The 27742-nt window shown below is 40.4% G+C and overlaps 2 protein-coding genes across 4 annotated transcripts in view; both read right to left on the bottom strand.

Moving 5' to 3' along the window:
• Positions 1–8529, bottom strand: part of zgc:110158 (uncharacterized protein LOC553590 homolog) — a 53805-nt gene extending 45276 nt beyond the window's left edge. Inside the window, exon 1 of one of the 2 annotated variants that reach the window (XM_042222600.1) lies at positions 8316–8529. In XM_042222600.1, the coding sequence (XP_042078534.1) occupies positions 8316–8398 (83 nt within the window). In that variant the 5' untranslated portion in view covers positions 8399–8529. The remainder of the gene's footprint in view (positions 1–8315) is intronic. The other variant, XM_042222599.1, reaches the window with a different exon arrangement.
• A 7384-nt stretch (positions 8530–15913) lies between these two features.
• The window catches only part of keap1a (kelch-like ECH-associated protein 1a), a 19376-nt gene continuing 7547 nt past the window's right edge, over positions 15914–27742 (bottom strand). For both annotated transcript variants that reach the window (XM_005934357.3, XM_005934356.3), the window contains exons 3-12: positions 25341–25540; positions 25094–25250; positions 23897–23989; positions 23578–23724; positions 23329–23435; positions 22483–22612; positions 21948–22144; positions 20135–20340; positions 19488–19664; positions 15914–18859 (exon numbers count right to left, since the gene is read on the bottom strand). In XM_005934357.3, coding sequence (XP_005934419.1) covers positions 18678–18859; positions 19488–19664; positions 20135–20340; positions 21948–22144; positions 22483–22612; positions 23329–23435; positions 23578–23724; positions 23897–23989; positions 25094–25250; positions 25341–25540 — 1596 coding nt within the window. In that variant the 3' untranslated portion in view covers positions 15914–18677. The remainder of the gene's footprint in view (positions 18860–19487; positions 19665–20134; positions 20341–21947; positions 22145–22482; positions 22613–23328; positions 23436–23577; positions 23725–23896; positions 23990–25093; positions 25251–25340; positions 25541–27742) is intronic.

The following is a 27742-nucleotide window of genomic DNA, read 5'->3' as shown; positions in this document are numbered from 1 at the left end:
GGGGGGGGGTTCTGTAAACCATTGAGATGGCTGTGTGGGAAAAAAATTCAGCAGATCAGCAGTTTCTGAAATCCTCAGACCAGCCCATCTGGCACCAATAACCATACCACATTCAAAGTCACTTAAATCACCTTTCTTCCCCATTCTGATGCTTGGCTTGACAAACAATTAAAACTACATTGAAATAAGCAAATCCACTCAAAACAGTTTTGAGTGGGTTTACAGATTTCTATAACTGGTCAAGTAGGACAAGTATCACAAATGCCAGCACAACCTTTGGTCCAACAATAAAACCATTTTCTGAAGTTCAAGCACAGCTTGCAGCATGATCAGTGTTTTGTAATTACCACAATGGAGTCCACTGTTACTGCTCCTCTAAAAGAAAAAAAATGCTAGGTTCAGTTATGCTTACAGCTATTAAAATCAGTTCCTATAACCTTTTGGAAAGGAAAGTATTTGGTCATTTTTGAGTGTTTCATAATATCCAGTGTAGTAAAACTGAAAGGATAGAGCTGGTTAAAGATTCTGTGGTATCTATAAAGAAATTCAAAGATACGTCGAACCTATTTGTTGACAGCGGATAGTCAAAGCTGGCTTACTGAACTGACACAGCGGCCCAAAAGGTCAGGGGACCTAAAAAAGAAAAAAAAAAAAACCGTCTAGGTTTTATCCATCTGCTCTGTACTTAAGCACAGAAATCCCCCAATACTGATTGAAGGAAAGCCACCACGTAACAGGAAGATCAGAGCAGTTTAAACAACAACAAATATTTACATATGTCAAATGCATATTGTTTTGTATGTTTCTTTCCCGATTTATTTTAAGTGGTGTGAAAAACTGTTCCTTCCTGTGCTGTCAGCAGTTATTCTAGAGTCAAAATACAGCGCCTATTGTCCTCAGAGAGTGTGGTGAGTTTTTTCTGATAATCAGATATTGTGGTGACGAACCAGCTGGTATTGTGGATGATGTCAGCGGAACATTTTAATTACCTTTACATAACTTGTGAAGATTTCAGCTGTAAATGTATCTTTTCTCTGATAGTACATGAGCATATTGTAAATTTGGTAAAGCACTTGGAGCTATATGTTAAGTTCCCTTAACATAGAACATTTAACTTTTTCACCTACGGTTGAGGACATCGCTTCATTCCGTATTCCACAAAAGCATAAGTCATGCATTTGGTATGGATTTGGCTATTTTTGTTTTGCTTTTGCCGTTGTGTGAAGAATTCACAACATGAAGTGCTCACAGTCTTCTATTTACATTTGACCTGAAAGCTTGCGACAGAAACATATGTTGCCCTGGATGTCAAATTGGATCCAGATTGTGTGTCCTCTCAAAAACGTTTGAACAGTTACAAGACCTTTTTTCTTCTTCTTTTTTTTTTTATCAGAGACAAACATGAGTGTGCGGTGGTATAATTGGCTGCACAGACAGTCTACAGATGTTATTTTCCTTCAGCTAGTAGAGTAACTAAAGACTGTTTCTCTGTCACCTTCTAAGATTGAGGATGGGTGTTCTCCATTCATTTCAAAATTGACCATTGTGATGTCGCTAGACTTTAAAAGCTGTTAACATATTAACAACTGTAACTGTAAAAGTATGATGTTGTTTTCATGATGACGATGATGATGCTCAGCACATTTTATGAATTGCTTGTGTTTTCACAGCCAAGCTGGAACCTCCACAGCTAAAAACGAAGACAAAGACGAAAAGTCAAAAGCAGGTCATCAAATCGACACTAAAAGAACTCCACAGATCCCGATGTTAAAACTTTACATTCACAACTCGTGTTACCTGCATTCTGGGCAGATTGATAAAAATCAAACAAACATACCCTTTTCTTTTTGCGCACTCATGCTAGTTTGCTAGAGGAAGTAAATGCATTTGAGGAATGGGAATATGGACATGACTTTTATTTTTGAAGTGAAGTGAAGTGCAAACTGCATTCAGGACAGAAACAGCTACATTACAATGTTATACTACTTGCTGAGTTACGTTTACATTACTAGCTTTTGACCAGCTATGTGTTAACAATACTTTGGCTAGCTTTGCGTTAGCTTAGTGTTAGCATGCTAACACAAATATTAGATTAGATTAGATGAAACTATAGCAAAATATAATGAAAAACCCAGAGTGTTGTTGAAGCTGAGTGTATGCCGATCCCAACCCACACAACATCAGCAGGTAACAAAGTCAGCGGTAAGCGTCATTGTACTCTCCATTTATACCTTTACCTTGTTTTTAGTAGAATCACTGTGACAATCGCTTTGATGTCTCTCTGAGCTGGTTTTCAACTTTGGTTTGTGTCGTTGTGTTTGTGTAAACACTAAAATAATTTTGTGATTTGTGGATTTCTGCTTGCATGTGGAACTGTAGCCCAGTTTTTATGGCGTTAACTTGTAATTATGTGACAGTGCAATTCAGTTCATTTTGTGAAGTAACACAAATGTAACTCAGCAAGTAGTATGACAAAGTACTTTCTCCAGCGAGAAATTAACATACTGCATTACTTGTAGGAACAGCAACAAGTAATATGTAATACATTACTTTTATGAACAATGACCCCAAATCAAAATACGGACATAGATACTGATAATTTAGAATAAGATAAACACTGATACAGTGAATAGTTCATTATAATTCACAGGAGAAAATTGTGTGGGATAAGTGGCTGATCAAAACAAGTTATCGCATTTGAACGGTCTCGATTTTCTGATATAGTCGTATTTTAACACTTTTGAATGTAATAAGATTGGTGTTCACATGTTTTATACTGTAACAGTTTGGACATCTCTCACTGACTGAACAACCTGTCGGTGCTGTAGTCCTTGCAGTTTGACCACGCAGATGGCCCTGGATCACAACAGGTCTCTGGATCAATCGACTGTCTTTACAATTTGTTGTTTCATTGATGTCTAGCTTTTCTTTTTTTGCCATAAGATAGGATATCCCGTTTACTGACTTTATTAAGCATCCTTGTGACACTTCAAGTACAGTACAGTGTCCTCATCTGCTGGCTTACAGTCAGAGTATCCATTGATCCTGAGATGCTCTCTGATTCAGGCCTTTTTTTTTTAAAAACGCTATCCCACAAGTCAATAGGTGCTGTCATTGTTGTATCTTGTGTATACAGTCTATGGTCAATGACTACAAATATTTGTTCATTTTATAAACAAATTGAGTCATAAGCTAGGCGGGTCTACTGCTGCTATTTTGTCTTCTTTCATCTTCTTTCTGCAATACAAACAGAGGAGAATTTTAAATTAAAAGTCATGTTTATTCCACCGGATTGGTGCTCTAAAGACTGATGACCATGAACCACAGCTGCTGTTACACTGGAGATGAAGCAAAGCCAAGTCATAAAATTACGTATAGATTTTTGTTGACTGACACAGGACATATTTGCAGAATTTATTTAAAGTGGACACAGAGTTAAAACATGAACAAATCTGAACATCTAAATATTTTACCAGCTTTCCACCAACAACATTCTTTCACTCTATTTGTTCTAAGTGGTGAACACAGATATATTACCGCTAGGCTTGAGCAGTGATGGTTTCTGGGTGGTTCCTGCACATCCTAACCAATTTTCTCTCCTCGGACGGTGACAGTTTGGGTCTTCTTTCAGACCCTGGCAAAGTGATGATGCATTTGAATAACTTGTACTTATGTACACTTGTTTGAACTGATGATACTGGAATCTGCAGTATTTTAGAACGTATAAATCTACAATTCTCCTGCTTAGACCTTCAGTTACTTGGGCTTTCCTATTGTTATGCATATTATTCAATCCAATGAGTGCTGTCAAACGGAATGTTTTTATGAAAACAGAAACTATCAGTTGTAGTTAATGGTGATCACTAATGAGAAGTTAACAGGTCTTGATCTTGCTAAAAGACATCGTAGAACCTTCAGCAGCACGTATTAAAAGGTTTAAGGTAAATGTCTAATCACAGCTATTATGTGTTTAATATATAGTCAGTGTTTGCAGTTACATTTACATTTGTTTTTTGTTTTTTTGGGGGGGAGGTTTGTATGGGTTTGGTTCACATCTTAGTGGTGGAAGATTGAGGTTTTTGGCAAAAGAGCTCTAATAAACAAAATATACACTTTGTGTTCAGCACTGGAGACAAAATGAGAGCAATTACCTTGTGAACACAGTTGAGCATTTACCAGCTAGAGTACGTTTTATTTCTGAATTGGACAACACTGCCATAAAATGAGTTAGCACTGAACAATGAACATTAGTTGCATCACAACAAAGAATATTCTCTCATCACATGGCTGATATGCTCACCTTTAACTCAGAACTCAGTGTCAGTAAATAGGATAGAGACTACAAGAGATAAGTGTTGCCCAATCTTTATGTCTACTGAAGTCCTGAACACTACAACAGCAGTTGTAAAGTAGTGTGTCTGAAACTTCATCTGACTGTTTTGGGGCTTTAAACAAACAAACAAAAAAGAAAACACCACAAACCGTGAGGGTGGATGGATGTATGGGTGGGTTCTTAATTGTGCATTTTGAGCTTTCTTGAAAAAGAGATATACAATAATACTCAGAAAAAGGTGTAAAAATATTAAAAGCAAACAAGTGAAAGGGTGTTTTTTTTTTTCTTATTATTGCCCAAACCTGTGCTTGCAGTCAAAATCGAAGTAAGCTTGATCATGACTTTAAAAAAAAAATTTCTTACATTTTTGGGGGGATCAACATTCTTACTCCAAGAGGCATGCAATACATTAAAAAAGAAATCTTGTCATTCAAGGTGTATTCATGTTCCCATTGGTTGCATCTACAGCACCAAAGCTGCTAAGGGTCAACAGTCAGCATTAGCGCTCTCACAAATGAACACAAATAAGCATTGGAGGAAGCTGTAGTTGTTCCACACATGCAGAGCGGGTTTATGAGATTCATAGCTCTTGTTCTGTGCTATTGTCCTCGATGAAGAGGTTTGTCTGGAGGTTTGGATGCATATGTTGTTGACTGTCTTGCCCCTTGGCCAAAACTACAGGCCCTCCTCTCCCCCCTGCAACGGGCCCCTCAACCTCTCGCCTTTTCTCTTTTTCAAATATTCTCAGCCATTCGCTCTATCCTCCTCCCTGTCCATCTTCAGCTTTCTTTCCCTCTCTACACCCTTTCCTTCTTTTTTGCTGCTTGCTCACACAGACACACACACACATGCGCGCAGACACACACGCACACACATAAACACACACCCATTCCATCCTTTTGCCTTTGCTCGCTGCCCATATCTTTCTCCTTTCTCTCTGCACGACTCGCCCCCCCCCAATTCTCTCCCCTCCCCCTTAGCCTTCCACCCCCCCACCATCCCCCATCCTTCTGAAACAGAGTGTGTGTTCTGCCACTCTCACACACACCCACAGACGCACACACACAAAAACTGGTGCTTTACCTCCCCTAGGAGTTGTTCTTAACTCGCTGACTGAGGCACGCTCTATGTGCATTTTTGTGTGTCTGTGTGTAAGCGTGTGTGCACGGGTGTTAATGCGGACCGTGCATGGGGGGTGGGGGTTAGCATGTTTTTGTACGTCTGTGCTGCTGACTCCACACATGATCCCCATTAAAGGCTGGCGGGAATAGACACAAATACACACATATACACTCCACACACGCACTTTCATCTGCACTGCACACACAATTTCATTCAAACACACATACACACATGCTCGCGTGCACATACAGGTACATGTGCATCCGAACGCACACACGCACTGTGGGGTTCTATGGGGCCCGATCCCATTTCACCCCTGAGGCTTTTCCACCAACAAGGGGCCAATGTTGGAATCGGTTCCTGAATTTTTTGTGAGCATTTTCATTGCAATAAAAGCAGGTTCTCAAACATGAAAACTGTCCTTGTTCCGGGGGTGATGTCATCACTATGTAAAACCTAACATCATTCCTAGGCAACCACAAGTGTCCTAGGAAACCAGATGTGTTGTGCGCATAAAGGAGAGTTTTGAGGCTTGGGTTTAGTAAATACGATAGAATGAATAGTAAAAGTGCCATTCACCAGCTTGCTAACGAGGCTGATGCTTCAGTGGCAACATAACAAAGTTTACAAAAAAGCCACAAAATGACGAAGAACAAACCCAGACTCTCCAGAACAATAGAAATACAATAGAATACATCACAAGGGGCCACATAGAAATCAACAGGTGACCGCAGATATAACAGTGGAGTGAGTATTTATTCACTAGTTTCTGTGGTGAGACAGACAAGCAGATAAAATGACAGTGGAACTGAACCACTGCATTTGAAACAATCTTTCTATTGACTACCTGAGCTCATTCTTACGTACTGTTGCCAAAAATTTCAACACAACTGTGCACTGTGTTTTCTTGGTTGATGTGTTACAATAGCTCCTAAAGAAATTTGGAGTCGGGTTAGGGTCAGGTTATTTGCACTTTATCAAGTTCAGAGTGGGAAAATTCCTTTTGCTGCTGCAGCTATGATTAGATTAGCCTGTGTTTTAAAACGATTGCAACACTAAGCTTGCTCCTGGGAGATTTATCTATCTCAAATAACAACAATGATTGGAGACCCACCAAGAGTCAACAGATGAAACTAACGTTGCATCCCGAAGAGAACACGTATGCTACATAACATGTTCAACTTGACATAATTGATATTGAAAGCATTTTCCTCTGGTACAAGTTGGCTCTACAAGATTTATTACTCACATATAATAAAACACACACAAGTTGACACACTAGGCATTGGTATTTATGTGAACACAATATGGTTCTACTTACAAATGAAATTGCTTCAACAAGAATCCCACCATGAACTGGAATAAATCCTGTCTTTATATATCAAAGAAAGTATTCTGATTTGACTCCACGCCACCTTTTACTGCCACTACGCTGTCTTCATCTTGTTGTTAAAAGATAAGAAAACCTTCTAATCTAATTATTATCAGAAAACGTGGCAAATGATAATTAATAATTGGTGATATTATGTCAGTGACTGGTGATTGAATGTGCAGCAGTTGACACAGACAAACTTTGGTTATTTGTAAAATCAGGTCTAGGAAATGTCCAAAGTCACTCTTTTTCACATGTATCTCGCAACAGGAGATAATCAGGTTCAGACTTGTACTCACAACAGGAAATGTATTACGGGTGGTTTAAAGAGAGCTGAAGGAGGCAGTCCACATGATGCCCACTCACTACTTTTGAATGCAGCAAGGTATTTATTCCATGTGCTATTTGCACATGGGCTGCAATGCAATATCACATGGACTAAAGACTACCTAATGTCCAATCTAACTGCACTGGACATTTGCATTCTTACATGGGTCTCTGAGAAATGCCCGAAAGACAAATTCAGAGCTTCAGACATTTGTTGGATAAAGACAGTTTTTGTAGATTTCCCTCTCTACACCAACACAGTGATGATTTTAGCTTTAAATCAAAAGGATTTACAAAACATTTTTATTAGCTGTTTAGGAATTGCAGCAATTTTTATACACAGCTCCCTTTTTCAGAGGCTGAAAATTTATTGGACAATTGACTGGCAAGCAATTTAATGGCTAAGTGAGGCCTGCTCTCTTGTTGCTTCATGACAAAAAAAGTAGACAATACCTGAAGTTGATTTAAAGTGTTGCATTTGTATTTTATAGTTTTTTTCTGTAGTTTTAAATATGAAGCCCAAACAGATGTCAGAGCAAGTGAGGAAAGGCCATCATTGGGCTGAAAAAGAAAAAGAGTAAATAAACCTCTCGGAGAGAGAAAAAACTTAAAAGGCCAAATCAACAATGTTGGACATTCTTAAAATGAAAGACACAAGGCTTGAAAGACCACATAAGATGACTGAAGTGTGTAATGACAGAATTATGTCTATGGGAAAAACAACTTCATAACATCAAGCCAAGTCAAGAATACTCTTGACGAGATAGGCGTATCTTGTCAAAGTCAACAATCAGGAGACACCTTCATGAATGAAAATACAAAACTAAATGCAAAGACACCTACAAACATGCACCTGAAGGTGAACTGGAGAGCAGCTGAAAAAGGGGGATGGTAACCTAGGAGTAAACAGGATCAGGGTAGTGGTTAAGAAAATTTAATTTCTTTCCAATCTCTAAAATTCCTGTACTCTAAAACCAACAATAAAAGACTATGAAAACAAACGAGGGCACTAACAGTAAAATCTGCAGAAGTCAAACTAGCAGTCCAACAGTACATGGCATCCATGGCTACAAGAGTTTTAAAACAAATGCTTTAAAAAATTATTGCAGCCATATTGTAGGTGTAGACTCTTTCGTGTATCTTTTGTCAGCTGTAACTCACTGTAAGTCTCCTGTTGCTGGATGTGGTGTCTCCTTCATGTCTGATGTTGGTTCCAAGAAACAACTCCATGATCTGCCCTCCATGACCTCCCGGGTTTCCTTAATGTCTGTTTGTGAACTGCATTTTGTTGCTTTCCCCTTGCTTTTCTATGCCTATCCCGCTATGCTGAACCCTTGTGCTGGCCTCTTGTCTCTATTTTTTAAATGAGTTTCAGGGCAGTTTTGCCTCATTGCCTTAATTGGAATTGTGAGTAGGAAGTATCACTTACAACAAGCTAAAATTACTTCCACCATTTGACATGAGCACATCAAGGGAGGAAACACAGCGTTTGGTGATGTCCATCACTTCTACTACTTTTCTTAAACCCCTTGAATTAAAGCAGGAATTTTGCACTTCAGTCACATCTTGAATATTTGATATAAAATCCACTGTGAGGGTATACAGAGGGAAAACTAAAAAACTGAGTCTTTGTCCAACAAATTACGGAACTAACTGTAAGAGACTGGTTTAAGTTTTCATAACTGAGAAGTGCTACCGGTGCCAGAAGAATCACTGTCTTAATAACAGCATGCACTTGTGTCAGCTTTAAACCCCCTTAAACCCCCTATAGGCAATAGCAGTTGCCTCTGAATGTACTTAAAATCTGTAATTATGTATCCACTGTTGAACTATTCAATATTGGGTTTGTTTTCTAGGATATATGGAATTATTTAAGGAAATCTTACAGTTTATATTATTATATTATATTATAAATCTATATTAATACTGTAGATTAAAAAAAAAGGTGACTCCAAAGTATATAGGATGTGTCAATAATGTGATATCACAGGTATGGTGAAAGTTTGCACCATGTTTCAGCAGAATGCTGCTAATATTTTATTACTTCATTACATTTTGCATATGAACCATGCTTTGTCGCATGGAGTCACACAAACCACCTGCAACTCAACACCTCAAAGACTAAGGAACTGGTTGTGGACTTCGGGAGGTCCAGAGAAGGTCCACTGCCGGTTCAGATAGAGGGGGAGGAGGTGGAGGTGGTCAACAAGTACAAGTACCTCGGGCTGTGGGTGGACAATAAACTGGACTGGTCATGCAACACAGAGCACCTGTATAAAAAAGCCCAAAGCCGACTGTACTTCCTCAGGAGGCTGAGGTCTTTTAACATCTGCAGGAAGCTCCTGAGGATGTTTTACCAGTCGGTGGTTGCTGGAGTACTTTTCTATGCTGTGGTGTGCTGGGGGAGCAGCACAGCAAAGAAGGACTCATCCAGGCTGGAGAAACTGATCAGGAGGGCTAGCTCTGTGGTCGGCATGAAGCTGGACACTCTGGTGACAGTGGCAGAGAAAAGGACATTAAAGAAACTGCTGGACATTATGAACAATGCTGGGCATCCTCTGCACACGGCCATAAACAACCAGAAGAGTCTGTTCAGTGACAGGTTGCTTCTCCCCAAGACAAGAACTAACAGACTTAAAAACTCCTTTGTCCCACACGCCATCAAACTGTTTAACTCCTCTCTGGAGGGGAGAGGGAGGGGCAGGAAACAGGAGGACAAAGGAGGGGGGAACAACTAAGCTGTAGTGCCTCTTCACCTCACTGTACAATACCTTGTGCAATACTTTTTGTAAATAGTCAACAGTGCAATAGACTCAATACTTGAAATGTGCAATTCACTTGTATTTATTTTTATTCCTATTTATTCTATTTATCCCCTTTGTATATTTTATTTATATTTGTCTCTGTATTTATATATGTATGTGTTGTGTAAATATATATATATTATGTATATATATATATATGTGTTTATATATATATAATAATTCTGTAACTCTGTAACTTCGGTCGTTCCTGTGCTTTTTTTGGAATCGAATTTCCCAGAGGAACCCACCCGAGGGATTAATAAAGTTCTATCTTATCTTATCTTATCTTATCTTAATATTTTAGCAGGGGAAGTTGTATATATTTTATATTTATTCAAGTTTGCATCCAAAATTCCTCTCAATGACTTAGCAGTCATCAAGAAATACAAGCAGATCTACCCTTTGTAAGGAATACAGGTCTAGATTTTGGTATTTCACATTTGTGCCATGCTGTATCATATCCTTACATGAGTGTTACAAGTTTTATTTCTGCTTGAATCTAAGTAAGATCGTTTTTTAAATTTTTTTATTTCTTGACTTCGTGTCAAATTACCATACACTGCACCACAATGCACTGTAGACCTTTCTGTTTGGACTCAGAAATCTTTTGGACAAAATATCCAGCTGTGGTATTCTCATGTGGTCGTCAAAAAGTCATTCTTACAGAAAGGAAACAGGAAGAAAAGGCTGAGGTATGCCAAATTACACAAGAAGTGGACCGAAAATCAGTGGCAACAGGTCTTACTGAGGAATCCAAATGTGAAATTTCTGGTTCAAATGATTGTCAATACATACTGAGAAGGTCAGGATAGAGGTACAACAGTGAGTGTCTACAGCCCTCTGCAAAAATACAGTGGAGGCTCTGTCATGTTTGATGCTGCATTTCAGCCAGTGGTGTTGGAATTCGTAACTGATAGAATTACGAATGCTGAAAAGTAGATTTTGACTCTACAATACCATCTGGAAAGCATCTGATTGGCAATGGCTTTATTTTTCAGGACAACGGTGATTCCAAAACACACTGCCCATGCTGTGAAAACACACCTGGATAGAAATACACACAATGGAACACCATCAGTCATGGATTGGCCTCCCTAGACACCTTCGGTAACATTACTGAAGCTTAATAAGAGGAAGCCACGATCCAAAGAAGAGATTTAGATGTTGGCTTTGGTATCACAGTAACTACGACCATTGGTGGCGCAGTTTAAAACTCCTGCTCAGGACTGAAATTCTTCTCCACACATATACCGGATTTACAGTAGCTGATACAGCATGCTACACACTTACTGTTTCCAATTTTATTGCTTTGATATCAGCCTCATTATTTACTCTTTCTTGTAATACCTTATCAGTGCTGCAATAAGATAGTGAACACTTGACATTTCGTACTGCTACTGCTTTGCATTAAAAACATTCATTTAGTGAAATATAGAAACAGGAAATCCAATGTATTAGTCACTGACTTTTACAGTGATTGAAACCATCTTTTCATTCTTTACAGCTTATGTTGTAATTCTGTTTGCTATAGGATACTGAACTTTGTGCTGCCAGTACACACTGGTATCAGACAACTACAAATCCATTCATCCATCCATTTTTTACTTTTCTGGTCTGTGTGTAACTAGGCGGATAAATAAAAGCTTAATTCAAATACAAAACTATCCAGACTTACAGCTGTCAGTACTATACAGTATTATACACTCGCTGGAGACTTTATTGGATATACCTTGCTAGTATATCCTGGTACTGTTGGAACTCTGTGGCAGTGATTCAGCAAGGACAAGGTGTTGGAAACATTCCTCAGAGGTTTTGGTCCATGGATTTGTCAACTGCACATCTAGCTGCAAATCTCCCGTTCTACCACATCCCAAATGAACTCTACTAGATTGATATGTGGTGACTGTGGAGGCCATTTGAGTATAATGATCCCACTGTCATGTTCAAGAAACCAGTTGGAGATTATTTGAGCTTTGTGGCATGGTGCATTATCCTGGAAACAGCCATCAGAAGATGGGTGCACCGCGGTCATAAAGGGTCAGTAACAATACTTAGGTAGGGTGTGGCATTAAAGCAATGTTTAGTTGGTACTAAGTGTGCCAGGATGATGAAACTCACACCATTACCCCACCAGCAGCAGCCCGAACCATCGATAGAAAGCAAGATGGATCCATGCTTACATGTTCTTTATGATAAAGCAGAAATCGACTCTTGAGACCAGGAAATGTATTTCCAATTTTGTTGACCTTGCGCAAACTGCAAACTAGCCTGAATTTCCTGTTCATACGTGACAGGAGAGGCATTTGGCGTGGTCTTCTGCTGCTTTGGGGATTGCGATGTTGTATGTTTGAGGATTCTCTTCTGCATAGCTCGGTTATAGTTATTTTTAACTCAAGTTATTTGAGTTACTGTTGTCTACCTATCAGTTTGAGGCTGTTCTCCACTGCCCTACATCATAAACAAGACATTTTCTCCCAGATAACTGCTGCTCTGGGTATTTCATCTTGATCAGACCATTCTCTGTAAACTGTAAATAAGAGCAGATGAACAGGTGTACCCAACAAAGTGTTCAGTGAGTGTATATTTTGTAATTTTATTGTGAGAAAAAAAACCTTGAACTCAGTTGTAACACTCTCATAAAAGTACACGGCTTAAACTTTATCCCACATGGTACAGACAATGGGTGCAGCTTCAGGGCTATTTAGGCTGCTACAAAGGGAGAATAAAGTTCACAGAGTTGGCAGGTAACTGTAGCACAACACCTACTGCGTGTTATCTTTTTGGCTGCGAGAACCACTGTTTAAGAGTCATTACTGTGTCATTACTTCATAAACATTAGTTTTATACCATCTCTGCTTGACTGCATATATGTGGACATCAAAAGGGGAGGAGGGAGGACATGTGTGATTTTACAAGACAGATCCACAAACCAGATTCGTAGTAACTTCCTTTTTACACTTTCGGTGTCATTAATTTTCGCCCACTGAATAAAATAAAACCTGGATGATTTTGTATTTTTCAATAGTTTCAAGCACTAATACAATCTAAGAGGATTATAAAGGTTATGAAGCTCATGTTAGGTCATTATAAGGAAAGCAGCCAGTGAATTCTTAAGAATGCTTTGCTTAATTCATGCCTTAATGGAAGTGTTCTTTATGTTGTACAAAACATTTAGAAAAAGGGACCTCTAACAATCAAAATTAAATAACATAGGGTTACTACTGCAGTATGTAGGCTCACAAACATATTTCAACCTTATTATTTCCATAAAACATCTTATTTATAGAATGCACTCAGCTCCAGAGAAACATGCTGGTTCACAAACATTTCACTCTTAACTGGACTCAGGATCGGAATCAGTGTTGCAACAACTGGAGCACAGAAATATTGACCTGGTTAATTGGTGCTGACACACTGCAAGAAGCATGGGACTGACACACTGGATCCAGAGGAAACCATAACAGCAGCTCTCATATTAAAGCGTAGATAAGACAGGCTGCATGGCAGCAGACTAAACATAAACAATCTGCAGGTATACTTTCAGAACTGAGGAATCTTTCCACTGCGGCAGCACAGCAAACTTGGTAACAGCTCATGTTCAGCTGGACTGATTTTCAGCAAAAGATTCAACACAGATGGAGAGAATACAACCACAACGATGTGCACACTGCTATAGCTAATACCTGTTTCACCACTAGTATGTACGAGCACACAGATTCTCATGTACTGTACAGTGTTGCCCATATACGCAATAGTAGCAGCAAAAACAAAAGCTGCACCATAGATAATCAGTCTTAAGTCCTCATCTAAACTACACCCGTTCTGTCCAATGCCTGCTGGCCCTGGGGATTGTGCTGGACTTTTAATCCACTTAAAAGCAGAGGACCTCTGCTGCTGTTTCCAAGGGGCTTGACCCACGATGAATGCGCACGCACACATGCACAAAAACAATCAGCAGCACAAGAATGCAGCCACTCCTCATAAACACACGCATGCATGTATAGTGTTAGGCACTGAGGTGATTTCACAAATGGAAACAAGCAGTCTACACGTTAACCTATACTCAGATTCAAGGGTCCTGCTGAGATGTTTTAATCAAGAAATTCACAAAAACTACAGCCAAGTTGGGTCAAATCTCTGAATACTCTGCCTCTATAAGAGGGGCCAGAAGGAAAACTCTAATTTAAACCTACAGTCTATATAGAAGGCTCAACTTGAGTGGATTTATTGAAGAGGGGTCAGCAGTCATTCCAGCACCGTTCAACTCCACTTTGTTAGAGACTTCTCAACCTTTAATATTACAAGAATTTTTAATGGAATTTGCTTTCTTTTGTTCTTCTACACTAACACAAATGTAAAATAAACAATATGTACACATGCACACACATCCATACAACACTGTTCATATTAATGTGGTGAAAACCAACTGTTTTTAAAATAATAATAATAATAGCAATAATTTCTTTAGAAATAAAAAATATTCGTGTTTTTGCTCGGGTTTAAATGGTTTCTTCTGTGCAGCCGACACATTGTCATACTTTTTTCTCTTCTTGCACCAACGTTTGTCGTTATCTAATTTGAAATGTACTAATTCCTTATTCTTGCGGAGGGAGGCTGAGCCACTGACTTGAACAGCTGCTTCATGACCCAAAAAACTGTCAGTCTTTCCCTGGAATAAATTGTGGAATATACCATCTTTGGGTACAGGGGGGAACTGGAAAGGTCCGTTTTCAGGATAGCAGATGTCGCGAGCACGTTCGTACGTTTTGACCTGGGTAAAAATGACTACCTCTACATTATAAAGTCTAAATCTTTCAAACTGAACTGTTTAAAGTGTCATAAAAGGTAAACGCAAAGACTTGCTCGGAGCCAAGCTCCCCTGTGTTTCGGCGCTGAGTTTCTAGAGGACCCATAGTAGAATCAATTCAGCGAGAGGGGAGCTTGAAACCGTCCACTCATGCTTTCCTCCGAGTCTGAGAGAAACACAGTTGAAGGGAACACACAGACCAGTCGGCCGCACTACATGCTCACAACAGGCAGGCTCCCATCACTAACGAAAAACAACAGCAGCAGTCCCCCTGCATATAATTATTATAACACTTTACTGAACACTATGCATATATATCCAGAGAAACCCGTTGATGAGATTTTTTAAAGTTATTCTAGATGTCTTTTGAAAAGCATATGGGCTCAACTTTGGTTTGGAAACCACCTAATTAATCCTGTTAAAATAAATCTTAAAATAAATTCATGTGATTATCAGAAAATACTCATACACAATGGTGTTTCCCCACTTTTAATGGTTTGATCATGTGGTATTTTACCTGCAGATGTCACGAATGCAGTGGATTCTTTCATCTTCATCAGGTGATACTCAATATCCAGGTGGTGAAGCTATAGTAGCTGTGGGGTCATGTGCACCCATATCAAGCCAGCGCAAAATAACACGCAGCATGGTAAATGTGGAAGAATAATCTCAGCTGGTGCTACTCAAAGACCTGTTTGCTTTGTGGTCTTAAAACAAGAGTGTGCAACTGCTCAAAAAGCAGTGTGTTATTGGCTCAGCACATATGTATATATGCTCAGCTTCCCACTCATTTTGTTCACAAGCAGTCCGAACATCTTTGCCAGTCAGTCTGTTGTTGTTCTTCACTGATCAGCCCCACTGCATCAGCAGGACGTGCCTTGCTTAAGGGCATCTGCTTCGCGGAGAAGAAGGCAAGGCTGTTCATGCAGACAATGCAGAGGATGTCTGGTGGTCTCATTGTTAAATTTACACTTAATCCAGGTCTGCAGCAGCTCAGGTTGGGGGAAAAAAGCCCAACAGCAACAACAACAGAACACCTCCTGGAGGTGGGGTTGGGTGCGGTGCCCCCCCCAAAAAAATAAGGAAAACTACAACACATCCATAAAAAAGTCCTCTCATGAAGACAGAAAAGGTAAAAAAAAAATGTAGCGAACTAGATGATTTCATGTTTCAGAGCTGAAAATCTGCAGCATTTGGGGTCAGATTAGAGAAAGCAGCGTGACCTTTTAACCACCACCATGCTGAAAACACCTGCTGCACGCATCTGGGCCATCAGCTGATGTAAACCGAATGGTTTTTAACATCACAACTTTCATTATGAGTGTTTCAACGTGAATCTTTCTCGCACGACTAATATGCGTGCAGTGTTTGCATGCACGAGGACAGCACTCACATGCACTTGTAGTCCTCATTTGAATGTGTTTGCGCGTGCCTCATTAAGAGGTGCGCTTCCACGCAACCAGCCCGCTCACCAATGTCACCTTCATGGATGGCTCCATCGTAGGAGCATCCTTCAGAATGTAACAGATTAGCTTTGCAGGCAGGGATGTTGATTAGGTCATCACTTCCCAAGGTCACACCTACACACATCTAGCAGCAGGCCCGCTGCCGTTAAAGCCCCCCACCTCTTCAGATCCTATAGAGCCTTGATTCTACCTCCTGCCTGCGTGCGGATCTGAATAAGGCCGAATAAGCCATATCCAACAGGATAAGCCTTATTGTAATACTCAGTGATGGAACAGGCTGCTTCGGCCCCTTCAGGCTTCCTTCACCCTGAACAGACTTAAAAAAAAGAAACAGCTCCGTGTTACATTACTTGAAGCATTTCTAAGCTCCTGTAGACTCTTTAATCTAACACGGACCTTCAGCATGCTGCGCAGTTGCCAGCTATGTTATGCAGTGACTGATGATCAGTTCAGGTGTTCTTCACAATGAATCTGCATTCTCAACACAACACTAAATTCCTTAACTCTGGACCTTTATTTTAAAGGGCTTGGGACCTATGTTTTTATGGCCAAAGTAGATTTTGTTGGCATAATAAAGACACCCCTCACCAGCTCTTTCTGGGTATGGGTGCTAGTGGTGGGGAAAGACAAAATAATAATTGAGCAAAACAGTTTTTACAGTTCTTATCACTTTGCAGCTGCCTTTTTCAGTGAGCACATCACCCATGTTTTATCAGACTGAGATTCCCTCCCCTAGCAGTTCCTCTTGGGGTTGTGCAACTGTTTGGCGTTAGTGCAGCGAGCGCGCAAAAGACGGACTTGTATCTGTGTGCGTACTAATTTTCCTCCACTAACTCTCTATGGGAGACAAATCTCCCTGCTGTACAGTGCTACATCTCTTTCTTTATTCCCCCTCCCCTCATGAGACAATGAACACATTGAGGCAAATCTGTTTCCACAGCCTGTGAATGAGAGACAGCCAGCTTTGTTTTGCATGAGTATCCACACACACACACGCATATGTGAGTGTGTGACAGATAAAGCAAAAGAATTGCGCTTGTGGTGTGGACACACACGGGTGTATCCAATGTGTATGAGGCTCCTACGTCATGCGTTCGCCATGTGACTCACTTGGTGTGGCGCAGGGGTTTAAGTAGTGAGTAAGAGCCATTCTTCTCCCTCATATGTCTCCGCTCGCACTGAGGCCCGGACGCGCAACACTTTCCCTCCGCCCCTACTCCATCTCTGTTCATTACCCAACAGGTTGCTCTGTCAATAATGAACGCGTGCGAGTTTGACATCTGAGGTCCATTCAAAGGGAGACAAACATGAGAACAATAATCACCTGTCCATTTGTTATTTCAGGAAATCAACAGAATACACATGTGAACATTTTATTTCTTCCCTTTGTTGGTTTTTCATAAATCTCATGAGAAAACATGATTATTGTTTTGGAATAACAGCTCTGTCTGGGATAGTCTTTTTTTTTGGTAACCTGCTGGGATAATTGCAGGTGAGCCATGGAGGAGATAGAGCACAGTAGTGCAGAGATAGGTAAACACGCAAGTGACGTCTGTGGTCGATGACTAATGCTGTATAGACTCCAGCGCCTTGTCTTGTGAAATGCTGGGATAAAGGCTTTGTGAGGTTAGCTCTAACTATTGTGAGCCATAAAACATGGACACATACTCTTTATCAAAGTGGGATATTATTCCTCGTAGTGCTCGCATACCTTAGTCCTGGGCGGGTGGCTGTATGTCGATTTAGAGCCAAAAAGCCTTTGTCATATCTAAACTGTCAGTGTCACAGGAGTTCGTTTGCACGTCCATCCAGAGAAGACATTTTTGTTGCGGTGCACAGTTTTTATTGGACCTATTCCACCATCTAGTGGTGGTGCATCTGCTGTTACCTACCGCAGCTGCACGAGTCCCCGATGAGAACACAAGAAGTGAAACAAATTGGCAAATGAGGAAATGCAAATGATTAATATTTTTGCCATTTACACATTTGATTTATTTATTTTCAGAAACAGAGTGTACTAATTGCAAAAAAAAATTTTTAAAAACAAAAAGGCAGCTTTGGGTGAAACAAAATGAAGAAGTCAAATGTAGAGAGGAACTAGAAATAAGTTCGCCTTCTAAACAAAACACTGAGGAGTTAAAAAGAAGTTAAGAACAATATTTAATTAAATAGTAATTCATTCAGTAGCACCTTGTTGATTGCAAGGCCGCGATCATATACTGACTGCATCACTTGATCCCCAGCAGATGTAGAAATATATTCCTTCCTCTTCAAAGTCCCCATATAGTCAATATCTGCAGTGTTCCACAGTGCAACCGAGATCAGTTCGGGTGGGGGGATAGCCGTTTTTATTTGGAAATATTGTCATTTAATGCACAGCCCCCTGTTGAAAAGCAGCACCACTTGGAAGTGTATTCAGCACTTGAGACTTCAACAGATTCCATCCTCATCCCATGGCGTCTCCCTCTTCTTCATCTTCCTCAGGCAGGCTCCCGGGACAGGGCTCCATGGTAACAGCGACGCCCATGCCGCTGCGTCCAACGGGCATGTCTGTGACACATGTCCATTCATTTCTATCGGGACAGTAGCATTCAACGCTGGACAGAAAGCCGTGTTGGTTAAAACCTCCTAAGTGGGACACACACACACACACACACACACACACACACACACACACACACACACACACACACACACACACACACACACACACACACAGAGTGATTAGCAAACATTTGCATCAATAAATAATTATTAATTATTCTGTCTTTAGGGGGTTTATTTGCGATTTCAGAACTAATTTACAAAACAGATTTTTAAAGAAAACTTTTCCTTTTTAAAAAAAAAAGAAAAAAAAAAAGATTGCAGTTATGAGTTCCTCCCAATGTGATATTTAATTCGCCAGCTGCATATCAGTTTACTATAAGCATCGGAACCACGCTTAACTTCATTTTATTAAATAACACTGAGTCAATGAGCCAGATTGGGAAGAAAACAGAGTGCAGCTCACTCTAGGGTAACAGAGCAGCACCTACTGATCTGCCTACCGGTCAATGAGAGGGATTTAATTACTTAAGTAGTCAGTATTTAGAAGTGTGTGTTGCAACACTCAGTAGAAATCGTGGAAGCGTTTATTACAGATATATTATCCTGTAAACATTAATGACACTGATAAGAGCAACATTTTTCACTCATCGCTTCAGATTCATGAAGTTGTATAATGTGCTTAATACCAAGCATTAGAAACCCGACTGACCGAAGACGAAGATGCGTCCCTGGTGGACAGTGACTCCATGTGCGCTGCGAGAGTACTGCATCGAGGCCCTCGGCTCCCACGTATTCCTGGCTATGTTGTAGCGTTCCATAGTGGCCAGCTGGCTCTGCCCATCATAGCCTCCTATAGCATACAGGTAAGAGTTCACACACACCAAACCTGCAAGCACAAACAACACAAAAAATGAAATTTGCAACATAAACATGCCAGAGTTTCTTGGAGAACATCAGACGAGAAGACTGAAACAACTCTCATGATTACAGTCATCTTAACAGAAATCTGAATTATTTTAATCTGTACAAAGGCAGACGTGTAAAAAAAAAAGAAAAAAAAGCAGGTTGCAGTTTTACATTGGGCTGTTTGTTAGGCAAGAGCAGTGGAAAAATAACATGTTACTTAGTGACTTTTTGAGGTGCTGATATGTCAGATTTTATTATCTTGGGAGAGCACAAAGTTAGTGCTGTCCCTCTGTTTCCTGTTTTATACTAAGCTGCCTGAAACCTTATTTTGGGCAAAGGTCAGAAAAAGTAAAGACTATGTGAGAGTACTAAAGATAAGCGTGAAAATGGTAAACACTAAATGTGTCTAAACCTGCTTCTCATAAGAGCCAGAAATGCCCACAAACTCACCTAGTCCGCTGCGTATAGTATTCATGGGAGCCAGCTGTTGCCAGGTGTTAGTGTCAGGCTGATATTTCTCAGCTGTGTTCCAGCGGTTCTGTCCATCATAGCCCCCGACTACATACAGGGCCCCCCCGCACACCGCCACGCCGGCTCCCAGGCGAGCAACCGACATTGGACAAACAAAGGTCCAGCGATTAGACTCGGGATCCCACCTGCAAACCAAACAGCATTTGTGCAGAGCACTTAGTGCAATGATAATCTGTTGACAACTCCTAATGATATTACATATTAGTCAATTGACATAATTAAATTAATGTATCAGCGCTGCAAACTTTAAACCGATTCGGTGCGAAGCGGCTGCACGCGGCAACTCTCTCGGTCTACACGAGCAGTCAACTTTAAGTGGATTAGGTTAAGCTGGCAACCATGTTTGGCAACTATGAAGAAGCTGTACTTGAAGCCAAAGCTATCGCAACACCAGTGAGCGTACAGAGAGACAAGAAAGTCCAGTCGTGTCCTTGGAGAAAACCGGCTGAATTAATATAAAAACAGCTTGGGATAAAGAGTGGCAGCAGGAGGAAACAGCTGCTCAATCCAAGGATGGGGGGAAAAAAAGAAAGCAAAAACCCTGCCTACCAGCACCTCTAAAGTAATTTACCAACAAGATGCAAGAGCTATATCAATCTTCATGTCTAGCTCTCAGCAGAAATAATATATTTATTTAGATCTATATATTTCTTGCATAACAACCCACAGGACTCTTTGCATAGGCAAATAATGGAAGGCATGACAACAAGAAACAATCAACATGAGCAGACGGGACTTCTTGTACTCTGACTGGTTAATGATTAAAAGCGTGTTGGCACAGTTGCTGGCACTGGTCGCTGAAAACTGCTGATAGGAGTGTGGCTTATATTGCATCACCTGTCCTTTAATGTTCGGAACGCGCCTTGGAAAAAAGCAGCACTAAATTCAAGTCGCTCTTCCCTCTGACATTGTGACATTGGCCCTGCACTATGATCACTAAAATTTCTGCATCTACAGCGAGGTGCGCAACAGCGGCAAATTAGGAGCAAGGACGTACGACTCCCCGCCGAGTCTCCGGCATGTTGCTTGCATTCGTTTGGGAAGCATCCTCGGGAGAAGAGCCGTTGCTGCCAACACCGATTACTATAAATGCTCTCGTCTCCTTTGATGTGTTACACTTTCAGTTTTCATCTCAATACTTTTATCAGCTTTCATTATATTTAGCAGCTTCTCAGAAGAAGATTTCCAACTGGTTTCTGATGAGCTCTAATAATTCTCTGCTGACTAGCATCTTTAAGACAGTTTTACATTTCAATCTATTAAAAAAGTGTTTAAGGTCACACTTGAAGTAGAAAGCTAATAATATCAATAGAAAGTGCCATTCTTGAGACTTTCTGTTAGTAATCTAACCTACATGAAAGCATTATATCTCCTTCTCGCGGCAACGAGAGGTAAAGTATACGCAACCAGATCTACATTCCTAAGAAGTTTGTCTGTACATGTTTTGAACGACCTCATGTTTTTGATGTTATGATGTCTAATTAGGCTAAGAGGAATACCAGCAAATTCTTGACTGCTCTTTAGCTTGAATAGCAGCCATTCATTTAATCTCTCTGGTGGCAGTCCCCATACGTGCACCGAGGTAACTGCGCTTCTAAAAATCTGCATCTTAAAAAGAAAATCTGTGCTTCCACATTCAGCTTATTAAACACAACTTTAATGAAGTCAAATTACTTCTCGAGTGTCGAGTTAAAGACATAAATCGTCAAATAACAGCACAGAGATGTCTCACTTTTCCACCGTGTTGTGGTGTATCGAGCCCTGGGAGCCTCCGACAGCATAGACGCAGCCATCCACCACGCCCACCCCGACCCGGTTCCTGGGGATGTTGAGGGAGGCTCGCTGGCTCCACTGGTTGGTCATGGGGTTGTAGCAGCTCAGGGCGTTGGACTCTGTGTTGGTTTGAAGCGACAGGTTTCTGCCTCCAACCTGCGTTTAAGAACACTTTAAAAGTTTATGTTGAGAAAAGTGAAAAGAAAAACAACCCAGAAATCGCACTCACTGGCCACTTCATTAAGAACACTTTTTTGATGCTTGATATGAATTTCATTAGGTGGTTTTGACCATGTTTATCTCCATAACTGCATTGAGCTGCTGACATGTGATTGGCTCATTACATATTTTAATTTACGTGGACTTGAGCAGGTGTACTGAATAAAGAGTCCAGCAAGAGTAACTCTGAGTTTACTGCATTGTATCTGATCTCTGCGTGTTGTTCACAAATTAAAGCTCATTTCATTGACCGTATGATAACTGATGCAACATACAGTGTAGAGCAGTCCAAACAGTGTGCAGGCTCCCAGACCACTGCATGGCGTCCCCATGTCAGCCAGTTTTATCCAAATATTCCTCCTTGGATCGTAGGCCTCCATGGATGCCAGAGAATGCTGCCGGTATCTGAACAGACAAAAGAAAGTAGTGACTGGCTAGTTACTAAGATGAATGTCCAGAGTAAATAAACAGCTTTTCATGAGAGCTTGTGACATAACTTTGAATCCTTTGTTTGTTATTTGTATAAAGGTTAAAAAGGATATAAAGGATCTTGTCATATAGAGGCACAAATGCCAAAGACATAATATGGTGATTCATGAATGCATGCAAAGCTGGTCTCAAAATTTAGTCTTAATCAGTAGGAAATGTGAAAATAATACTCCAGTCATTATCTGCTCTTCCTTATGTCAATACGCACTGATTGCTATGATTGTGTCTGTGTTTCCACAACAGCATCATCCCATAAAACAGGTCTATGAAAACAGAACAACATGATCATTAAAAAAAAGTCAATACAGCTCAATCATCAGTTAGAAGTTTACGCAGACAGGATGATTTCTCTTATGATAACACCAAGTCGAAAAACAGATTTTTCTATGATGGATAGGAGCCCAAAAAGCAGGGCTACTCTGCAAGGAAGACAGACTGTGTAACCTGCTCAACAGTCACCAGATGGCAGACTGAGCAACTTTCTGAATTCTTGATAAAACACAGTCTGAGCTCATTACCACGATAGTGTATTGTCTGATAATAATGATTAATATATGACAATCAGAACCTCAAAATATTTGCTGCAGCCAGTCACACATGTTTGCTGAGCATACACAGTGTTTGATAACTACCCGCCGGCCACGTAGATAAACTGAGTTCCCCGATTAGGAGCAGGAGGAAGCTTCCTCAGGGTCATATCCTGGAAGATTTTGGACAGGAAGTCCTTACAGGAATTAGCCTAAAATTAAGATAGGACACAAAATTTAAAAAAAATATATGGGAAAAAAAATGGGTCATATGGCTTTTTTTTTTTTTGGTTTTTTTTTACACTTTGATACCAAAATAGCATACTAGCTTTTATAAGTGCAGCTGTGGTTTACCTTGCTGAGGATGGGACAGGACAGCAGCTGGTTCTTCAGGAACTTAGGCGGCAACGCATAGATGTGAACTGCATTCAAGAGGGCATGCAAATAGGGGGCTCTGCTCTCCATATCCCAGCGTACCCAGTCTGTGCAGGCTTTATACACCTGATGTGGATTTTATTCAAATATATTAATGCACAATTTGTTATTTATGTCTAATAGAGAATCTAACAGGAGATTCATTTAAGTATATTTTTGAATGAATACCATTTGTGAATGAAATGCCTGTTGTATGGCTCTCAATCAGATTTCAGATTTTTATTTTAGGGTCACACACCTCAGACTCACAGAGCACCTTGAGACTGTCCTGACTGATGAGCTCCAGCAGCTGGCAGTGAGTAAGACTGAAGAATTCCTCTTCTTTGGTCACCTTCAAGACAGACGCAGCATTTGGATTTTATTCAGTTTACTTTTCAACTTTAAGAATTACTTCCATTGATGTGAGTCGACAGGTATGAGGCAGCGGGAGAAACTAAAAAGCTAGATTCCATCATTTCATGAAAAAGGCAACAGGAGAAGTCAGAATAAGTATTGGCAAAAAGAACATAAAAGGCTTGGCAGTGACAGGGGGGCTCGATTTGTTCTCGACTCAGACAGATATGTGGAGCTCGGTTTTGGGTAAGCATTAAACTGACACTGAGTCAAAGTTCTTCGGTTATGTAAAGCGCTCAGAAACAAAACAGAACACGAGCCAGTGAGGTGGGTCTCTAAACTGTGCATAATTATGTGGGGACAAGTAAAACACAGTGATGATTCTGTGGGATAAGACTGCCCCATGTCTGCCTGTCCACATATATCCACCTATCACCATAGTTATCTCTCAGTTCTTGTGCTTTGCCTTAACAAAATCATCCCCACTGAGTTGGCTGAACTACCTACAGCTAGTTAGTCTTCAGAACAGGTTACTGCCAGATTGGACTTGTTCGCATGCTCTCCACCCTTGGGTGGAGTTTGGCCTGCTATGCCAGTGCTCACAGATAGGAAAGGTGCTGTTTCACAAGGTTTTGTTCAGATGTCTCTGAGAGAAAATAGATGTTAAGAGAGGCATTTTAATGCACCCAAGTATGGCTGTTGCACCCGGCTCAGATATAGGCTCAGCTGATAAGTACAGAAGTGGATCTATTTGCCTAGGTGCAAATAGGCCCTCTGCTCCTATCCATTCCCAGACACGCATTTTGGTGATGTTGCTAGATCAGATGACGTTCCCCTAGTCTAATTTTTAAAAACAAAGGTTCTGTCCCCAACAACGGTGGCAACAATCAGGTTCTAATCTTCAAAGTTCACTTCCACTGATACCATATAAACCGCCACATGGGTGCAGTTGTGTATAAGAGTAACCTGAGACAACCACGAGTACTGCACTTCAGCATTTTTAATGCTCAACTTCTTTTTAGCTACGCGAGAATAATTTGAGATAAAAGACACCGTTTCTCATAATAATAACTGCACGTAAAGCTGTTGCATGTGCTGTTACCTCACTGAAGTGTGTATTGATGTACTCCCGACTCTGTTGATGCAGTTCTGTGCAACCGATCTCCTCAGCGAAGCGGGAGATACCAATGACGTTAGCTGGCTCTAGGTGTTTAATCAGATAATCGCAGCATGCCTTTGCCACATCCTCAATCTGATACCTTGCAGGATGTAAAAGAAGCAGAGGAGCATTATAGTCTTCACCTCAAAATATGACTTAACACAGTGGTCTGGGTCTAAAATATGTTTACCTCATAGCAGCCAAAAGCACATGCAATACACACTTTTCTCCCACTGTTATGTGAGAGGTGTAGGCAAAGTCAATAAGTCTCCCGACCACCTCAGGGCAGACATCACGCAGGGTGACCTCCGAAGCGTGACACTCCTTGAAGCTGCTGGTAAACATGGCTCTGAAGTAGAAGCTACAGGAGGCCAGCACAACTTTGTGAACCTGAAAAAAAACAAAAAACAAAGGTTGTGATGATAATGAAACACTGGAAATGTGCTCAACAACTGAATGACAAGCGATCCAAGAAAAATTATGAGCTCATTTTGAATTAGACGGCAGCAACAAAAAGGAAGTTGGAACTGGGAGAACAAAAGGCTGAAAATGAAACGTAGTTAGAGTAATGACAATTGTTCTAATGTGTGGATTTTGTGTGTGTGAGTGCGATTCAGCTTCGACCTTGGCAGATTAGTGTCTCCAGTGACTGAGCTAATGATAAATCCCACTGAATTAAAATAGCATAAACTGCATGAGACATGAAGGAAAGTATATTCATACGTGACTGAATAGTCATTCGTGATGGAGCTAACGATAGGTCACGTTGAAGTACAACATAGAAAAGAAGAAACCATTGTGATGGAGTGGTTTTGATGTTTGAATTTGGCTTTAAATCTTGTATGTGAAATGTCCCAGAGAGAGTGAGAAGCAATAGGGTGTGACTTAAAATAAGGAGATTGTGGACACCAAAAAGAGCAAAAGAGGATAAAAGAGGGCTCCTAGGAACAGTCAAAGCTGTTCTTGCTCTAGTTTCTTTGTGATAGGCAGTAAACATCTGGCCCTGGGAGTCCACAATTAGAAATTACAGCAAGAAATGCCAGAGGAGCAACCACTGCCCGAACACTCTGGACTCATGAATAGGTTTTTATATTTCTTGGCTTTTCCTCTTCTCATTTTTTCCGTGTTATATTATAAAGTCAAACATGCAATTAATTAACATTGTTAATTAAATCACTTAAGTAATTATTATTAAGTATAATTTATTTAATTTGGCTTTTACTTTGCTACTGCTAAATTGCGTAAATTAAATATCCTGCATTCAAAAAGTCTAAATTGTGGACATTTCCTTTTTAATCCCTTGTGAAAAAGTAAAGGTTAAAACCTGTGTATTATTATAAGATCGCTCAAGGGGTTCTTACAAGTTACTCTAGCCTTAAAAATTAACAGATCCTCTGGGCCTACTTTTCCAGACCACTAAATGTTAACTAACTGGGCTAAGAAGTGCATGGATTTAGAGGAGAGCTGCTGATAACAGGTATGGCTGAAGGTAGAGGGCTTAACCAGAGGGCCACCCTGGCAAGGATGCTTTCAAAGGAAGTAAGAACGACATTTGGAGGACTGAGAAGCAGGTAGAGCTGGGCATGTCTCCTCCCCTGCCTACTGGGTAATACTCATAGGAACAGAGACTCACAATTTTTAAACAGAGAGGTGGTACCACACCTTCTTGTATTGGGGGTGGGGGGTTGGATAGTGCAAATGCACTATATGTGAACATGATCCACAGACATCCCGTTTGACCAAAGCTCATTTTAATGGATCTCTGATGATATCAGGGTGCATTAGTGCCTGTGAAATAGCCAGATCAAACATCTGGCAAGGCACCATCAATGCTGGAAGATGTATAGAGGTTACATATGCTCCCATTCTGATGACGTCTTTTTTAGGAAGGGCTTGCATATTTCAGCGAGACAACGCGAAACTGCATATGGAATCTATTCCAACTGCATGGCTTCATAGTAGAAGAGTCTGGGTGCTACACTGGTTTGCCTGCACTGAAAACATGAAATGAGATAATATGACAAAGACGACCCAAGACTGACGAGCAGGTGAAATCTATATCAGACAAGAATGGAACAAGGTATCTCCCAAAGGTTCAGCAGCTGATCTCCTCAGCTCACAGAGGCTTAATGAGTGTTGTTAAAAGAAGAGGTGATGCTACACTGTGGTAAACATGGCCCTGTCCTTTTTTTGAGACATGTTGCTGCCATCGAATTCAAAATACCGTCTTACAAATGGTCCAATTACTCAGTTTGAGCATTTGATGTTTTCTGCGTTCTATTGTGAGTAAAATGCGGTTTATAAGATTTGCAAATTGTTTTTTAAATTTATTTACGCTTTAAAAAAAAAGAAAAAAGGGTTCACATTAATATGAATCATTTTGAATAATTATTCTCTTATATATTTAACTTGTCCGAGATCCTTTTATTATATTTGGCGTGCACTTTGCAAGTTTCTAAAATGTAAATGGAAAAACTTGCTGTCACTGCGTGTTGTTTTTCAGCAGCACTTTTTAAATGCTGACCTTTGTATTAAATTTAAATTGTCATAAAAAATAACCCAACAACACAAACTACACTATGATTCTAAAAC

This window comes from Haplochromis burtoni, unplaced genomic scaffold (assembly GCF_018398535.1).
Source record: "Haplochromis burtoni strain Fernald_Lab_line unplaced genomic scaffold, NCSU_Asbu1 Contig_89, whole genome shotgun sequence".
NCBI lineage: Eukaryota > Metazoa > Chordata > Actinopteri > Cichliformes > Cichlidae > Haplochromis > Haplochromis burtoni.
Note: the sequence above shows the minus strand (reverse complement) of the source record. Positions and strands in the feature narration are given on the sequence as shown.